At 40.0% G+C, this 17034-nt stretch overlaps 1 protein-coding gene across 1 annotated transcript in view; it reads left to right on the top strand.

The window, feature by feature from the left end:
* Positions 1 to 15217, top strand: part of LOC124164476 (colorectal mutant cancer protein) — a 38054-nt gene extending 22837 nt beyond the window's left edge. The window contains exons 9-16 of the mRNA XM_046541804.1: positions 773 to 913; positions 4271 to 4426; positions 4844 to 5583; positions 7783 to 8050; positions 8915 to 9076; positions 10055 to 10257; positions 13772 to 13874; positions 14488 to 15217. Of these exons, the coding sequence (XP_046397760.1) occupies positions 773 to 913; positions 4271 to 4426; positions 4844 to 5583; positions 7783 to 8050; positions 8915 to 9076; positions 10055 to 10257; positions 13772 to 13874; positions 14488 to 14601 (1887 nt within the window). The 3' untranslated portion in view covers positions 14602 to 15217. The remainder of the gene's footprint in view (positions 1 to 772; positions 914 to 4270; positions 4427 to 4843; positions 5584 to 7782; positions 8051 to 8914; positions 9077 to 10054; positions 10258 to 13771; positions 13875 to 14487) is intronic.
* The last annotated feature ends 1817 nt before the right edge of the window (positions 15218 to 17034 follow it).

The following is a 17034-nucleotide window of genomic DNA, read 5'->3' as shown; positions in this document are numbered from 1 at the left end:
AAAAAGATTCTCCATTTTTGGATGACCTTGAAATCCAAAATGTGTGCACAGGAGGCTCATAAAATGCTTGTTTTCCCGAGGCAACAGAAAACGTTAAATTGGCAAAATTCCAGTAAATCTCCCTTTTCCTAGATATTCGGTAGTTTAAAATTCGGGATTAGCGATCTTCTGCTGTCCCTTTATTTCACTCATCTTCATTGATGCAATGACGATTTTTTCGAGTACCTACTTACACCTTTTTTATTATATTAGAAATGCTATAGTCACCTACATGTCACTTTTACAGAAAAAATTTTAAATTTTCTTCGAGGCCACTGAAATATGCGTAAAATGGAATCACCAATTTCCATAATAATATTCCGTGTGGGAATGCTTTCAAGTTGATGAATATTATAATTTTCTTAAAATATTCCATTGAAACAATTGTCATCTTCTCATTACTTATTTTTACTACCCATTTTTTTAGCTGATTCCTGAAAAGTATTATCCAACCTTAATTTGGCAAATAACATTTAATTAATGAATTTGTTGCTGCATGCAGCAACTTTTAGTTATTTAAAATAATATCTTTTATTTATAAAAAGCCATTCCAATCATTACAGGCCCTCAAAACTGAAAAAAATGGCTGGTCCTCATTTAGTGTTTTTCCGCATTTAGTGTTTTAAATTGTGTCCCCGCTGAAAAACCTTAAATCAGGACTCTACTGTATTTCCCACGTAATTGCTGATACATATTGATCTGCGAAGTGGTCCTGAATCTAACATCCTTCCAGGTTTGCTGCAACTCTCGCACTGCTGAGCATCTTGTCCGAGATATCCGCGAAGAATCTTCAGCTCAGGAGCTTCAGCTGGCTGCCAGGCGTGGAGCTGGCGTGGAGGGTGGAGACATTACGCCAGTGTGGGCCTCAAATCAGGTACTACAGTCATATCACAGTAGCTACAGGAAATGTAATTGATTAACCCCTCAAGCGCGGCAGGCATTTCATTAAATCCCATCTCAGCGGCCGGATGAGATTTAAAAATCTTTGCCTTTTTGGTATACTATCATTCAATAATTTATATCTTTCATAATATACGATCAGTATCGTTGATAATTTTTGTAAACTTGCGTATTATAATGCGCTACTATATAATAATTTTTCGAGCGATTGGAAAAAATATTTGTTGTTTTATGTATCTCTTTTTATGAACTAATGAATAAATTTTCAATTTTGAAAGATTTTTATTTGGTTTCGAATATGCTACGAGATCTCTAACATTCCATGCATTTAAAAAATACAACTGCATGATGTAATTTAGTTATATGGGGTTGAAAATTTCATAACAGATTGGATACTTTCAATAGGATTACCCGTTTCGCCTCCTTGAAAATTTACCACTCCGCCCACTTCTCTGACTTTGTTCCATTATTACCGTATCATTTCATATAGGTAATCACATGCTAATGTTTCAAACGTCAATATCCAAATATTCAAACGATTTACCTTAGAAAATCTGCTCTGACATGATTTGAAGCAATCCAAACATAATCCCACTGCACATTTTTCACAACAGTACACGCAAACTCTTCATTTCCCATGTTACGCACAAACTGCACACCTCCTTTGAGACTTTGATTTCTTCCCAGCTGCAGGAATTGTCTTTAGGAAATCAATTTTTGTGAGTCTTGGTACTAAATTGTGTAATGAGTGACGGCCAAGTCCAAACAGTTCGTATGACGTTGGATATTTCAAAAATATTATCTCGCCCAATGGCACGCGAAATGATAAGTCAAATTTTTATACGTTTTTTTCCTGTGAACAACATATGAGTTTAGGACTGCCTCATTCAATAGTCTCCTAAATAACTTCATACATCACTTGTAATGGCGTTTTCTTTCCATTACGTACGAATGCAATAACAGGTCCTTGAAATTCACCCCAACAATGAATTTACTATAACCTAACACACAAACAGACTTCCGAGTCTCTATTTTGCCTTTCAATACTGTTCCCATTTCGTAGGATCTCCAATTATAAAAAATACCACTCACAGGAAGTACACCCGATGAGAATTTCAACATATTGCCAGAAAGAACACCACACAGCATGAATGACTCTAGTGGACTGAAGCTCGTGGTTTAGAAGCTCCCTCAAGAGACGAGAAAATATCTCGAAGGGGCCCTGGTATACGCTGACTGTTTAGATGGAATCTTATCTTCGTTGATTACTGTCCAGAAAAAAAAATAAAAAAATAAATGCAGAGCGAAGCACATGGCCCCTTCGCTGGGGACGCTTAGGACTAACGAGGCGGACCAAACACATTTGGGGCTCGAGGTGACGACAAACAAGGAGAAGACGGAGAGATGGCATTGAGCTTCGAAGATACCGTATCTCAAGCTAAAGTAGCTGACCCTTCTAGACGTCTCTCGAGCAGAATAGGCGGAAGTTTTCATGATAGAACAGTTGAAGGAAGGCGTTGAGTTTTTGGACCGAAGTCGTCAAGGCGCTGGTTTAAAACGGAATTTTATCGAAGCATTTTTTTTAAATCTTGAAGGCATAAAACCGCTATGAATATTTTATTGGAAAGGAAAAACATTTCTTCAAAAGATAGAGCAATTAGTTTTAATTTAACATACAATATCTGGCAGGGAAAAAATATTATAAACAGTAGGTCAGGAAGCGTACTGGGTATGCATGACGGCGGCATACGAAATTTAAAGGGCGCGTACTGGGTATGCATGACGGCGTTGAGGGGTTAAATGTTTGGAATGAATGTCTGTATGAGGAAAAATAATCTTTTAACAAGTATTCATTGACTACTAGTTTTAATATTTTACTTTTTAGGCATTCAACTACAGTATTCATTTTTCCATTTTACTGACAATAATATATCATGTCGAAATTATTTTACCGAATACCTCAGCATAAATGAGTATGACATTTGTTGGCACATAATAACCAAAATCTACTAATACAGTGAGTCCTCGTTTAATGTCACTTACTGTTCCTGACAAATGTGACGATAAACGAAATGACGTTAATCGAAGCATAATATCCCATAAGAAACAATGTAAAAAGTGAATATCGGCTCCTAGACCTCACAATTCCTACGCGAAAAAAATGTTAGCGTATCATATCTGGGGCATTTTTACGGTGGGAATGCCAAACTATCGCTTAAATATGAGTTCCTGTCTTCATCGACGACAATAGCAGCAGTGACGTAAATCCTTCTCCATTTTTGTATCTTCCAGCATTTGCTTTTCGGCTTCGCTATGGTGGTCGCCCGGGCGAGCGTCGCCTGGGCATCATCATCGCTGAAACATCGTCGCAGTTGCAGGAACCAAAATTATTGTGAACTCGGCAAAAAAAGTGACGACAAAATCTCAGAGTTCTACTCGGAAAAATGCCTTGAAATCACTTTTTAGTTTCCTGAATACCATTATGTCAAGTAAAACCTTGCGCACCTACGTAAGAAATCATTTTGCAGAAATTTTTGCTAAAACCGTAATCGCAATTAAGAATAAACACACCATTTTACACTTTGCTAAGACTGACTGTATTACCGCCCACAAAACGAACAACCTGCAACGCCCGCCGCTTCGCCTTTTTTTTCGCGCGAAATTTAAAAGATTTGATGTTATCGCGAAGCGTAGGTGCGATAAACGAATGTCTCAAAATTTTCGTGACGTTATCGCAAAATGACGTTAAACGGGGTGACGTAGAACAAGGACTCACTGTAATTAAAAAACATTCATTCTTTTAACATGTGAAGTAAATATGGTTGGAAGGAAATTACTTTGCTTTTCTACAAACATGTTTTGTAGAAAAGCAAAGTAATTTCCTTCCAACCATATAATGGAATTCTACTAAGTAAAGGCCTCAACAATTCAGTGCATGTGAAGTAAAACCTTTTTTAATTTGATCATTTAGATTAGGAAACAAAGTTCTTAGAAAGCTGTTCCAATCATTACAAACTCTCAAATCTCAAACAAATTGCAGGTCCTCATTTAGTTTTTTTCTACATTTTGTGTTTAAAAATTCCCCCCTTGAAAAACCTTAAATCAGGATTCTAATGTATTCACTTTTCCGCAGTTGATATTAGTTTTGTTGATTTTATCCACTATGATAAAAATGATTAGCCCTCTCAAACTATTGACACCATTCACTACAATTTGAGAGATGCTTTGTTGATGAGGTTCAGGTGTCTTGTCCGATACCTCTGTTCTGCTTTTGCTATTGCTGGGGCGATGAAATGACTTAGGTCAAGTATCATCTTCTCTCTTGCTGCAGTGTGGAGGGAGAAGAGCCGTTGATACTTGCCACAGCAGCAGCGTTGTGAGGTTGCAGATGGAGAGTCCTCCAGTGGGTGAGCCAGGGGCCGAGACGACATCGCCTTGTGGCTGCCTACCCATTTTGCGAGCCCTTGAACTAGAAGTTGAGAGACAGGTGAGGCGTTTTGATGTTTATTTCATTCAATCTCATTCTCTAAGGGGTGACTTTCTCTTAGCAGATTCACTATTAAACTCATCGCCTACGTGGGTTTTTTAATTTCTTTCTTTTCCTTTGTGTTATTGCTTTCTCTGCTCTGTACATCCAAGAAACTCTTACCCAGGACCTATTTTAAATAAAAATATAAATAATATTATATTGATAAAATAATCTATTAGTGTTTTGGTTCATTTACTTGATGAGAAAGAATTTTTCAGCAAGATAATGAATTGCTATCAAGAGTGTGGAGAACAAAAAACGGCACTATAGCCAGGCACAAGAGCTAAGGGTTGCAGTGAAGCGGTGATTTTAAAGTGATTGAGTAATGTAAGTGTGCCCCAACTTAGAGAGTACACGTTTAATTGTTGTTTCCAGGCGAGCCGTGCTGAGTCGCATCGTGCCAGCGCTGAGCTTGCCCTCCTCTCCCTGGACGAGTGCCGCTGTTCGTGCGAGCATCAGGCCCTGTTGCTGGGCCGCAGGGGCAGCGACATAGTGGGCTTGGCCACTGCCATGGGCTACGCGATCCCTCTTTGCAGAGCCTTATACATTCTCTCTAGGCTACTGGATTCAAAGGCACGGGATACTCCTCCTGCCCCCTCCCATCCAGCCTCAACGTCTGGCACTGCAGCCGAGGGCCAAGTCGGGGCTCTGCCCAAGAATCTCATCCCGGAGTTTCAGCCAAAGGGGTCCGAGCGATCTCGCAGTAAGAGGAGACAGTCGTCCCGAGGGGGAGGCAGTCCTCCTCGGCAGTCGGACGCCGAGAAGTCGTGGCTGTGCCGCAAACGGGAGGAGCTGGGAAAGTCATGGAGGAAGGAGAGCGCAGCGCCCTCTGTGGTCGTGGTGGATGAAGGCGGCGGCTACGGGAAGATCAACCGCTCTGTGGCCACTGAGGAGGCCGAGGGCAGCAGCAGCAGTGGAGAGCCAGGGGAGGCAGTGGAGGTGGGCGCAACGCACAACAGGGCATTGGATTCGGAGGCAGCTGCCTTTGTTGAGGGTCTGGATCGGAGGATGCGGTCGCTGGACATGTCGGAGTGGCGAGCGGAGGAGGTGGCGAGGGGAGGGGTGGTGGAGGGGGAGGAGGAGGAGTGGGTGCTCACCAAGCAGGACTTCCTCTGGTAACTAAGGCAGCGAGAGTCGATGAAATATGTGGTTCAAATATGGGGAGGGATGAAAACCCTAAAAATTAAAAAAATACAAATTATCTCAGCAATCTTACTTACTTTTCTTAGTACAGTAATCAAATGTTCCATGTTTAGTGTGACCTCACTAATACAGGCGGTCCTCGACTTTTGCACACTCGACTTTCGTACAATTCGCACTTTCGTATGTTCAAAATTGACACCTTTTACTTGACTTCCGGACTTACGGATGTTGGTCTGTATTTTTTTTTAATTCCCGCAATTTTTACTGCGCATACCAACAATCAATTGTTTTAAATGGCAGTATATGCAAACAATGCGAATGTATACAATGAAGGGAATTATTGGTAGTTGACTCTAATCTAGGTGATTTATTTGAGAGAGAGACTGCCTGCTTTAGGCTCCTTCATCAAGAGAAGAAGAAAGCCTTCATTGGAGAGATTTTTCAAAAAAAAGTTGACTAGACATCGTCGCATAGCTTTCAATAAATCTAGTAAGACCTTCTTTCTAATTGTATTTTTTCGTTTGAGTGCTGTTTAATTCATGTAAACCTTCAGCAACGATATTGCACAAAATATCACCCGAATTCCATTTGTCTTTTGTCTTTTTTGAATAACATGCGAAATATATGCAATCACGAATGTCACCTGCCGAATGTCTAATTTTGGTGTAAAAATTAAAAGGTATCCAGAGTGCGGGTTCAACAATTACATTTTGTTATACTTCTTGATATGTCTTTTTATTTATAGTGGACGTAATAAGTGGAATGTCAACTTAAACGCCAAGAGGAAGTTTCACTCGATAGCCAACGGAGCCAACTTGTTTTTTTTTTTTTTTTTAGCTTTTATTTACATTTTCTGCTTATTTTCGAAAGAAATTAGATGATTTGAGGAATTTTATTAACTTATTATTAAAATTAAGTGAATTTAAATAAAATCTGTGAAAAAAAAGGTTTTAGTATGTATATTTCGCTCTTTTGGAACGCAACCTCTAATTAGTATGGAAGTTAATGATTTGACTTTCGTACATTTGTCTTTCGTACAAGTTTTCGGGAACGCATTGTGTGCGAAAGTCGGGGACCGCCTGTATATTCAAATTAGTATTTATTTATGTAATTAAGGAATGCTTACTTGTTTCTTTAATTGATACACCCTGTCCTTTCTTTGTCTACTTCTTATATTTCCAATAGCATCACTTTATCCCACTAAGCCTTCAACATCTGTTGAAGGTGATACTGTGTTAGTTCAGGTGATTGTAGCAATGCTGGCAAATTCAGTTGATACTGGTAAATCAAATGATTTTCTTTCTCTGTGAATTTTTTTCACTCTCTAGGATTATTAGGAAATTCTAATTTAATGTGATGAGAGGTCTTTGAGATGTCATGTCCCTTACAGAAATCAATGGTTACAATGACAGACTCAAATCTCATGATGAGAGGTACTTACGTAATGCCTTTCAAGTTGTAATTCTGTGTACCTTAGTTCATGTGATTCATTATATTTCATGCAATGTTCTTTTGTTTTATTTGGTTTTCCAAATTTTAAAATCATGGAATCCAGAATTTAACGTTCAACTCATCATTGCATTCCTATGCTGATATGATACCAAAAAAACATCCCAGTTTGTTGTTGAAATGTTTTATTGTAAATAGAAATTCATGACATTATTTTCAGTTAATTAGGTAATAAAAATTATTTAATTCCATGCAAATATTATTTTTGTGGTATTTATGGACTTTGAAGGTATGCAATGATGAAAAAAAAATACTAAGCATTCTTATTCATAAAAGACACAGTGTCCGGCGTGATATGGTGGAAGTCGTTGATATTCAGCTTAGTAAAACCACTTGTCTGTTTCCACACACTTTATTTAAACCGACCATGCAATTTGGCAACCTGGATAATGGCACGAGTTGCCGAAACCATGGTCGGTTTAAATAAAAGTGTGTGGGAACAGACAAGTGGTTTTACTAAGCTGAATTCTTAGTCAGTAATACCACTTCTATCAATTGTTTCCATAAAAGCCAACATCATCAAATGATGGATAATCATATCGTGGAAACCTTGAAAGTCTACTTTCTCAAAACTAATTAAGTCCTATTAGTTCAAGATTTTAGCTTCAACTTATGGTGAAATGTATTTTGGGGGTTAATTGTGTCTTTGTGTGTTATTTTAGGCTTGAGTCTTTGGGGGTTGAGGAGGAGGATGGCTCCCCAGATATGCTGAGACGCCTGGGCAGGCACATATCTGTCCTGATGAAAAAGCTTTTCACATGTGGCATTGGCCTCAAAAAGGCCAAGTTGATGGCCAAGGAAGCATCGGCCTCGGAGGGCGAGCTAGGCCTCCCCCCTCATGACCCCAAGTCGGAGTCTCCCAGGCCCACGGCTGCGTCGTCATCCCCAGGGGGGAGGAAGGCGGACCTAGAGGTGGCAGTACTCATGCAGGTGAGGAAGCGAGCGCTCTTCAGTCGTTGCCCTCAAAATTGTTTTGATGGCAGGATTCTGCAAATTTCGGATGTAAAAGCAGATTTATAAAATGCTCCTGATAGCGCGTCTCCCTATATATATTTTTCCAATCAAGAAAAGTCGCGTTAGAAACCACACAGACTCTTCTTGGGCTTCCGCCACTTTGTGCATATTAAATGATGTAGCATAAACCAGGCATAAGGTTGTGAAACTTCCAATACTTGCTCAGTACAAGAAGGCAAAATGATCATTCAATCATTGTTTTGCACTTTCGATTTCCCTAAGCTCAATTTTCATACGTAATTTACTAATTCATGACTGAGAGACCAACTTAGTATGCCAGGGTGCGGCCACACACCAAAAATAATATGCACTGATGTAGTCTCCAACAATAACTATGGCCTGTACCAGTGGTGTCACGGTGCTGGGACGCCGTTCTGGCACTGATAAACAAAAGATTTAACAGTCAAAAAACACTTTGGTCAATTTTGTTGCCTCAGAATTTCTAATTTATACATTCATAACCAAAACAAAAAATTTAGTTATAAAATGTAAATAATGACTTGTAATAAAAAAACACAGAGAAATATTTCACTTCAAAGAAAGTTTAGGAAAGTGCATTCCGGCACTGCTAATTTTGCCATGATGTCACTGGCCTGTTCCCAAGTTTCACAAATAACATTGATAGACTGTAGACAACAAATACCTTGACCATTTTTTAATCATATTTTACTAGTTGAAAAGGGAGTATTTTAGTAATTATTGCCGTCTAATAGTTTCTTCCGAGTACTAAGAGGCGTGGGTGTGTGGTAGAGCATCCCTAATTACTGCTCCCTTTCTCAGGAGCTGATGGCAATGCGTGAGGAGCGGGCCGCGCTCCGGGCTCGCCTGCACACCCTGGAGGGCGAGAGGGAGGAGCTGGGACGGCTGTGTGAGTTGCTGAAGCCGGGCCAAACGGCAGACGGCATCGCAGGCGCCTCACCCTCAGCCGTTCCTTCAGCCAAGGTGCGAGGAGTCTCTGTGATTCAGGGCTGCCGTAGTAGTCCTTTCTGGCTGTGGTTGCCACTGATATGGAGGCAAATCTTTGGATCACTCTTCTCATGAGATGGTCGACCATTTCTCTGGGAAGAATAAATTTGGTCTTGGTGGTGGTAGCCCACATTGCCTTAATGGTGGTGGCATCTGTCCTTTTCCCTCACACATCTATCCCTTCAATCAAGGCATTGTGAGGCTCCTTATCGGCGTGACAGTGCCTCCTTCATTTCTCCATCCTTCTGTCCTCTCTTGCCCTGGGGTCCAGGCTTAAAAAAGTCTTGAACTTATGAGGCTGGGCCCAGGAATGTATCCCTTTGAGCACTGCCAAGGTTTTATTTCTGTTTTGGTTGCAGCTAATATTCAGGTTACGTTGAGAAACTCAAAGAGACTTGGAGGACGTATGTGCTAGGCTTAGATAGCCTGGCATGTGGAGAAAGTACATATTTCAGATTGTATTTGCGAGGAAGCCAGTACATACATATATTGATACAATACGTATGTCTATATATTGAAGTTGAAGGGGCCAGAAGGTTGCTTCGTTACGTGTGGGCCCACTCTTTTGAACTTTGAATTTTTAGCCTTTTTAATGATACTGAAACCTGCAAAGAGGCCATGACTTGGTGTAGCCAGTGCATTAACATTTGTTTCACTGCAGGAATGGTAACTTTGACTTTAAAAACTGCAGTAATGCAATTTTTAAGGCAATGGGAAACCACCACTTTCTTCTCCTAGGGTAGAAGGGTAGCAGCTACTCCACCCGTTACATATTTTAAAGAAGACTGAATGTAAGATGTATGGGGAATGTAAAATAGTAGGCTAAAGTAAGTGTTAAATGATTGGCTAGTGGGAGAAATGAATGGAGGGCTGCATTAAACCTATCTGTGGATTGCTGACTGATGATGATGAGAGTGGTGTTGTAATACGTACGTTGTATGTGTCTTGGTGCAGGACGTGATGGAGGTTGGGCGTCAGCAGCGAGGAGAGATTGCCCCTGTGGAGGCTCCTGACGGCATGGCAATGTCGTCTCGAGAGCAGTGGCTAGAGGGGCGCCTGCAGGAACTGGCCTTGGCCCTTGAGCAAGTGGCCACAAGTGCTGACCTTCGGCTACGGCAGTCAACTGCTGTGATGAACGACCTTCGGCGCACAAATGGGTATGCTCTCAAATCAAACCATTTGGCTATCTTTTATCCTCAAGTGATTTGCTTATCTGACGGTGAACTGACCTCTTATCAGTACTTATGATGGTGTGCAATCTTCGTTAAAAAGGCCATCAAACTCAAGAATTCAAAGGGTGGATTAATGGATGGGATAATGGTTTGAAGTTTACATTATTACGTGGAAAAATTAATGCAAAACTTCATTCCTTCATTCAATTTTCTCATATGGCATATTTTCTTCTGATAATTGTATTTTTTAGACTGGAAATTATCCATTTTTCTTCCATTACAACAATAGAAAGTAGGCGTGGCAACCAGAAGTAATTACATAAATTTTAAAAAAATGTTGAAAACAGTCAATAAATAAATGTTTATATTCATGTCTCCAGAGTCATTTATATTTACCATAGAATTGACTAGAAATTAATGAATGAGAAGAATGAACTGAAATGTGAAGAATGTTACGAGAAATTGACTAGAAAAAAATGCTTTTAGGGAAAGCATTTTTTTCTAGTCAATTTCTTGTAACATTCTTCTCATTCAGCAGATTTATTCTCCTGCCAATATACATTCAAATGCATTTTAATAGATTTTAAAGGATATTCATGCCTTTAGTATTCGATGTACTAAGGGAATTTTTAATTTTAATTTGCAATTACAGTAGACTCTCATTATTACGAAGTTCACAGGACCGAAAAACTGGAGGTACGTAATAACGAAGTTTGTATGAACGTTCCTTTTAGGAATCGTTAAAAAAAAACAGTATATAATAAACGCGTTTAAATTACACGAAAATGTATATAAACAGGAAAATAGGTTTCAGTTTCTTAATAGAAGAATGCAGCATGACACAATCTAGGGTTGATATCTTCCCGAATACATTAAGTCCGATATACAAACTATATGCATTCCAAGACCTTGTTCCTAAGTTGATAAACCTGCAGTCTGGTCACCGAGAGTTGTCCAATGACCAGCAGAATGGTCTAGGTCGGAGTAGGGGGCAACGTTGCCAGGTAAGGAAGGGAAACGCCTACTTCACTTGTAAACAAAAGGGTACCGTGAAGAAAGGATCCGGAAGGGATGACAAGCGTGAAGGACCCAAAGGAAGAATCACTTCACAGGAATAGAAGGATCAACAACTTTGCTATTTCTACATAGTAATTTATTGACACCGACCATGGTTTTGTTACAGAGTAACGTTATCAAGGCGTGCCCCTTGATAATGTTACTCTGTAACGAAACCATGGTCAGTGTCAATAAATTACTATGTGGAAATAGCAAAGTTGTTGATCCTTCTATTCCTACAATTATGGATTTCCACCAAGTTATGCCCGCTACGATTAATTATATGAAGAATCACTTGTTATGGTGTTTAAAAGAAAGGGCTTGTTTTAGTGGATGATGCTTATTCCATGGTCCATATGCATCTGGCTCTGGGTTTTCCGCCCCTCCTATTTTTCCGTCATCGGACAACTCTCACCAGCCTGACTGTAGTGTGCGGTTATCCTGCAGAATGCAACACTGGATCACAACTATGTGCTAACTCACGATTGTGACGAACTGATCTAGCTGGGTGGGCAACGCATCGGGAGCCGAAAAAATAGCTCCCCGCGGCAAGGAAGACGGGTGAAGCACTGAACACAGGGTTCCCACTCAACCGTGAAAACCTTAAAACCGTGAATAAGCCGTGAATTTCGTCTACCGTGAAAAAACCTGGAAATGGCCGTGAATTTCGTCATATAACCTTAAAAATCTCTCAAACTCATAGAGAAAGAACTACAACTGACAGATCAAAAGGAAAAAAAGATATTTCAATCATGTTTCAAGGCCGAGCCACGTACAGACACTGTCCACACATTTATCTCCACACGTGTATTCGCAGTGCAATTATTGGTCCTTGTGCCATGACAACGCATTGATCTTGAGCCTGTGATTGGAATACCGGCAAACAAAGTGTTCATTAACCCTGGCGAAAAATCAGACACATCTTTACTTCCCTACCTCACTGCTCCCTCCATTTTGCCACTCACAACCTTAAGCTTCACCTAAATTTTGATATCGATAGGTGACATCATGAGAAATAGCACTTTCATTGCTACGTTTGAATTCATGGCGCCTGTCGCGGTTGATAAATTTTTAGTTAACGTGCGGGCGGTGATCGTTACGTCATCAATATTTCTGCCTAAAATGGCTTATCAACAGACCGTGAATTTGACGATGTTTAGACCGTGAAAACCTGGAAAAAAACCGTGAATTTTATAATTTAGTTAGAGTGGGAACCCTGTGAACAGTTCCTAAATTCACACCGGATTCAAAGGTACTTTGTTCAGATAATGCCCACAGTGAGAGTTTTTCTAAGCCACACCACATAGCATCGGCCAAATCGAAAGATGGCAATTTGAAATTTGACAATTATGAATGCTCGTACCTCTGAAAATTCGTAAATCTAATGTGCGTAGGAAGAGGACGAACTGTACGTCCAATTTACGAGCGGCTATTTGTGGTTCACTATGACTCCTCAGGAATGAAGCTTATTATATGGCGTTGCGTGTAAACTGAATAAAGAACCATAATTGACGCTCTTGGGCACGGTACACGAAAAGAACTGATACGTGGCGCAATTATCAAAACTTAGCATTCTGAATATCCACCTTAATGCCGTTGCTTATGCATGGAACTTCGTAGTAAAGTTCATTTTGTAACCGCTGGGACCGGGACTGAGGTTCGTAATTTCGTAAAAATGAAAATTTCGTAATAACGTTTCTTTTACTATAGCTTGGATTGGCCTTTTCGTCGGGACCAATGATTTGCTTCGTAATTACGAGAACTTCATAATAACGTTGTTCGTATTAACGAGAGTCTATTGTATACTTTTGCCATGATTAATTTTTCCCCTAATGCTCTCTCAACTTCAGTGTATTCTCTGATACCTTCAAACTCAACCACATTTTTGGGACTTAATGGAAGGAATAAGCTCTCTAGAAGCAGATCCTTCCTTGATTTTATTATCCTAGTTGAGAATCAATGGAATCTCACACTAGTATTCAATATTATGTATCTGTCAAAGAAACTTTTCAAACCACTTTTTCCTTTGGTGAATATTTAAAATGGAATAATTCAAAGTTATCAAAGAATATTTTGTGGTAGTATATCAGATTCAGCCCTTTAAAAAATATACTAACCAGCCCAGTGCAATAGCTGCTTCAGACTATAAAGTGTGTAAAATTTTCTTTGTCTTATAGAATGATGATGATCAGCAAATCCAGTTCACATTCCATAGGTTCACTCATGAGCAATAATTTTCTTTCAATCACGAGAGCCTGGGATGCTATTTAACTTAACTAACTAATTTTTTTGGAAATTTTTAGTGGAAAGACAGCAATGGTATTCCTCTGTTCTGTAGTTTAGTACGTTATAATTTTAATGAATGAAATTTCATGACAATATTGGCCATGTGCCGGAGATTGTCGAGTCTGGATGGGATTCAGATTTGATTCTATTTTGTCAGCACCCTGGCACATTCGTTGGAGCGTTGTCGTCGGAGATACCAGCAGCGGCTGAAAACACTCGAGGGTCAGATGGAGAACCTGGTGGAGCGACATGCCTCACAGGTACACTTCACCCTTTCCCTGCTTTCTCCTTCCCCCAATCAATCGCCCTGCCAACAACTAAGGAAATGTGTTACAGTAATGCGGTAATTTAGTTCAATGGCATCACCTCTGTTTGGCAATATTGCAATTGATTTTTTGTCTCATAAAGCCTGCAGAATCAGGCTTGTTGTGGAATGTGAATTTTCTGTGATCAAGAAACTGCTGCAATTTGACTTACGTTTGCTGTTTAACTCATGCATAAAATATCAAAACCTTGTTAGTAAATCATATGCACTGTTATAAATCATGGAAAATTATATATTTTTTCTTTATTTCTACCTATCTTGAGTGTTGTAATCATATTATGACTTAAATGTTTGGAATACTCTTTATTTATGCAATAATCACAGTCAGAGAGAATTCTAGATGCATTTTACCCGCACTAAACTTGTTTTTACGAAGCAGGATAATATTAGGTTAGGTTGATATCTGGAAAAACTGTCGCTCCCTATGAAAATCGCATGCTAAATGTGCTGCAAATTTGAAAATGCTAAGTTTTGAAAATATGAAATTTTTTCTCAAGAAGTCAGATTGCAAATAATTAATGGGCGCAATCACATTCTTTCTTTTGTAGGTTCGCACTCTGAGGCAGCGGATAAGTCAGCTGGAGGAGAAGGGTGGGGGTGGTGCATCGTTAGACATGAGGTGCCGTGGAAGGGCCAGCGCAGAAGAGACTGCAGCCCTGTGAAGCGCCCCCTGCGCATTTATCTATTAGCATTTGAGGCTCTCTTGGAGCACGGACACCTGCAGCGAGTGTGTATGTTTGCGAGTGCGAAGTTTCACCTGGGTGTGTGTGATCGTGAGTGAGTGACGATGTGAACCCTGTGACTAGGGTCACGTGAACACTGCCTGTAAATATTTTTTGTACCTTTTTTATAATATACATTTATCTTATAGCCTTTACTTATAGGGAGGACCAAAAGCTTATTACTTCTAACATTTAAGTAACTCAGATCGTTTAATCTTGTGTACCAGGCAAGGTAGCACTGCTTATCTGTTAATCCCCATCAGAGTGGAATTATATTATATATTATACATACATTTCCCCAAATATTTTTCCATTGTAATTAACGTCACATGCAAGAGATGCCATCTATGGGTATTCAAGAGTAACTTCCATGTGCCTCCCATTCTTCTAATCCCTTCTCGTAGACAGTGACGTAGCACCACCAGAAAGACTGCCTGCCTTCATCCTAACATCTCATTTTATAAGCTCTATACTTTGTGAGACAGTGATACTTGGCTATAAGTAATGTATGTGGTGGAACGATTAAATCTATTATCACCTGGCTACTACTCATGCACATGAAGCCTTTCATTGCAATTCCTCCCCTTTTTTTTCTATTCCATGATAGTAAAATGGTAATCTCCACTGGAGAGCAAAGTGATGCTAGTGCTGGAGTACTGGTTTTATCCTGATCCCTGAAGGTTACAGGGGCAAGACTGTCGATCTCATCACTTGTCGTTGTGGTGATGCAATCATTCCTTTCACTTTGGGAAATATATTTTGAAAGTAAAAATAAACTTTGAACTCTGATAATAGTATTTCAGCTCTGCCGTTGAAATCTTATGTTTACTAATTAGTTTTATGGTCCGGATGGGAGGATTCCCTGTTCACAACGTTTTGAAGAATACTCTTTGTCCCTTTTATTTTTTTCAGGTAAATACTGCTTTCTTTGATAAAATGTGGAGCAGGAATGGGTTGAAAGATAGCTCTGGGCTCCTCTCTCGAGCGTGGATTCTCAATGGTATCATAGACTCAGCAGCGGCAGAACGAACAAATTTTTAGGTTAACTTTCCCAGTAGGATTGGCCATGTCAAGCTCATTAGTGGGGTGAATCTTGGGGGGATACAGCTTTCTTCACTTTCAGAAGCTTTTAATTATATTATGAACATGTATATTGTGACACACAACTACGCGTAAAAACTGTAAAATTAGAGCAAGAAAGTACCTCAGGGCGGGTGCGATGTCAAACGATTAGATTTTAGATGCGAAACGACAAAAGGAAGGAGATTGGAGGGGATGAATTTTAGGGAAATCACGTGTATCTCTGGATTGCGTGGAAAATAACACATTTATTCACGAAAGGCATGAGCAAAGAAATAAACATGAAAGCCAATTGTAATATGGGGAATAGCACTTAGGAAAAGGGAAGTTAGTGGGGCAGGATTGGGCAACTTACAACTAATTGGCTTTACAAAATTATACAAAACACAGAGAATCGTCTGGATCAAATAAGACACATTGAACTTGAACACAGGCTCACAACTAATTGACTTTACACAATGATACAAGAAAAATCGTCATGATCAAATATAACAAATTGAACTTGAACGCAAGCTTGCAATTAATTGACTTTTCGTAATTCGTGGATTGTTCCAGCACGTGGTTTGAAGAGGGCCGCATGGGAATAAGACAAGGTCGAACCACCTTGAACGAACAAAGGGGGGGAGGGAGCATTGTTTCGTACTTCACCTTTGCGTTGGGGAAATCTCGTCGGGTATGGAGGGGGGCGGCATCGTATGGCAGACTTCTCAATGTGCCGGGTGCTCCAGTTGGGTGGATCAGCTACAAATTCTCCAGTGTAGAATCCCACATTGGTTGACAGCGATGGATCTGTCGCGAGCCTCTGGATCCTATTTCCTTTCGGAAGGAGGGTGGTTTGCCCACCTCTTCCCAAACCCGCCTGTATCAGTATGCTGATGACACAACCCTTTTGGCCCAGGAATCCAATCCGTACAGAACCGCGGACAACCTCCGAGAACATCTGGATGAATACAAAGACTGCTCAGCAGAGTGGAAGCTCATTGTCAACGCTGAAAAATGCAACCACATTGTCTTCACAAGACGGCCGAAAGCTGGCGAAGGCCATGACTTATTCTACAGCAACAAATGAATGCCAAAAACTCATCTGCAAAATACTTAGGCGTAACTCTTGACAAACGCCTCACTTGGGCTTGCCACGTACAACTGTCTGTTAAGAAATCGCATGGAATATATGCCGCTCTATTTCGACTGTTGAAATCAACGTCTCCTTTGGTGCTAAAAACCAAACTTCTATTATACAATTGTCCATTAATTCGCTTCTATTGTACACCTCTCCAGTTTGGCTTCATGCCG

The sequence above is a fragment of the Ischnura elegans genome, chromosome 8 (assembly GCF_921293095.1).
Source record: "Ischnura elegans chromosome 8, ioIscEleg1.1, whole genome shotgun sequence".
NCBI classification, from domain to species: domain Eukaryota; kingdom Metazoa; phylum Arthropoda; class Insecta; order Odonata; family Coenagrionidae; genus Ischnura; species Ischnura elegans.
The sequence above is the reverse complement of the archived record's forward strand: the minus strand, read 5'-3'. Positions and strand labels throughout refer to the sequence as shown.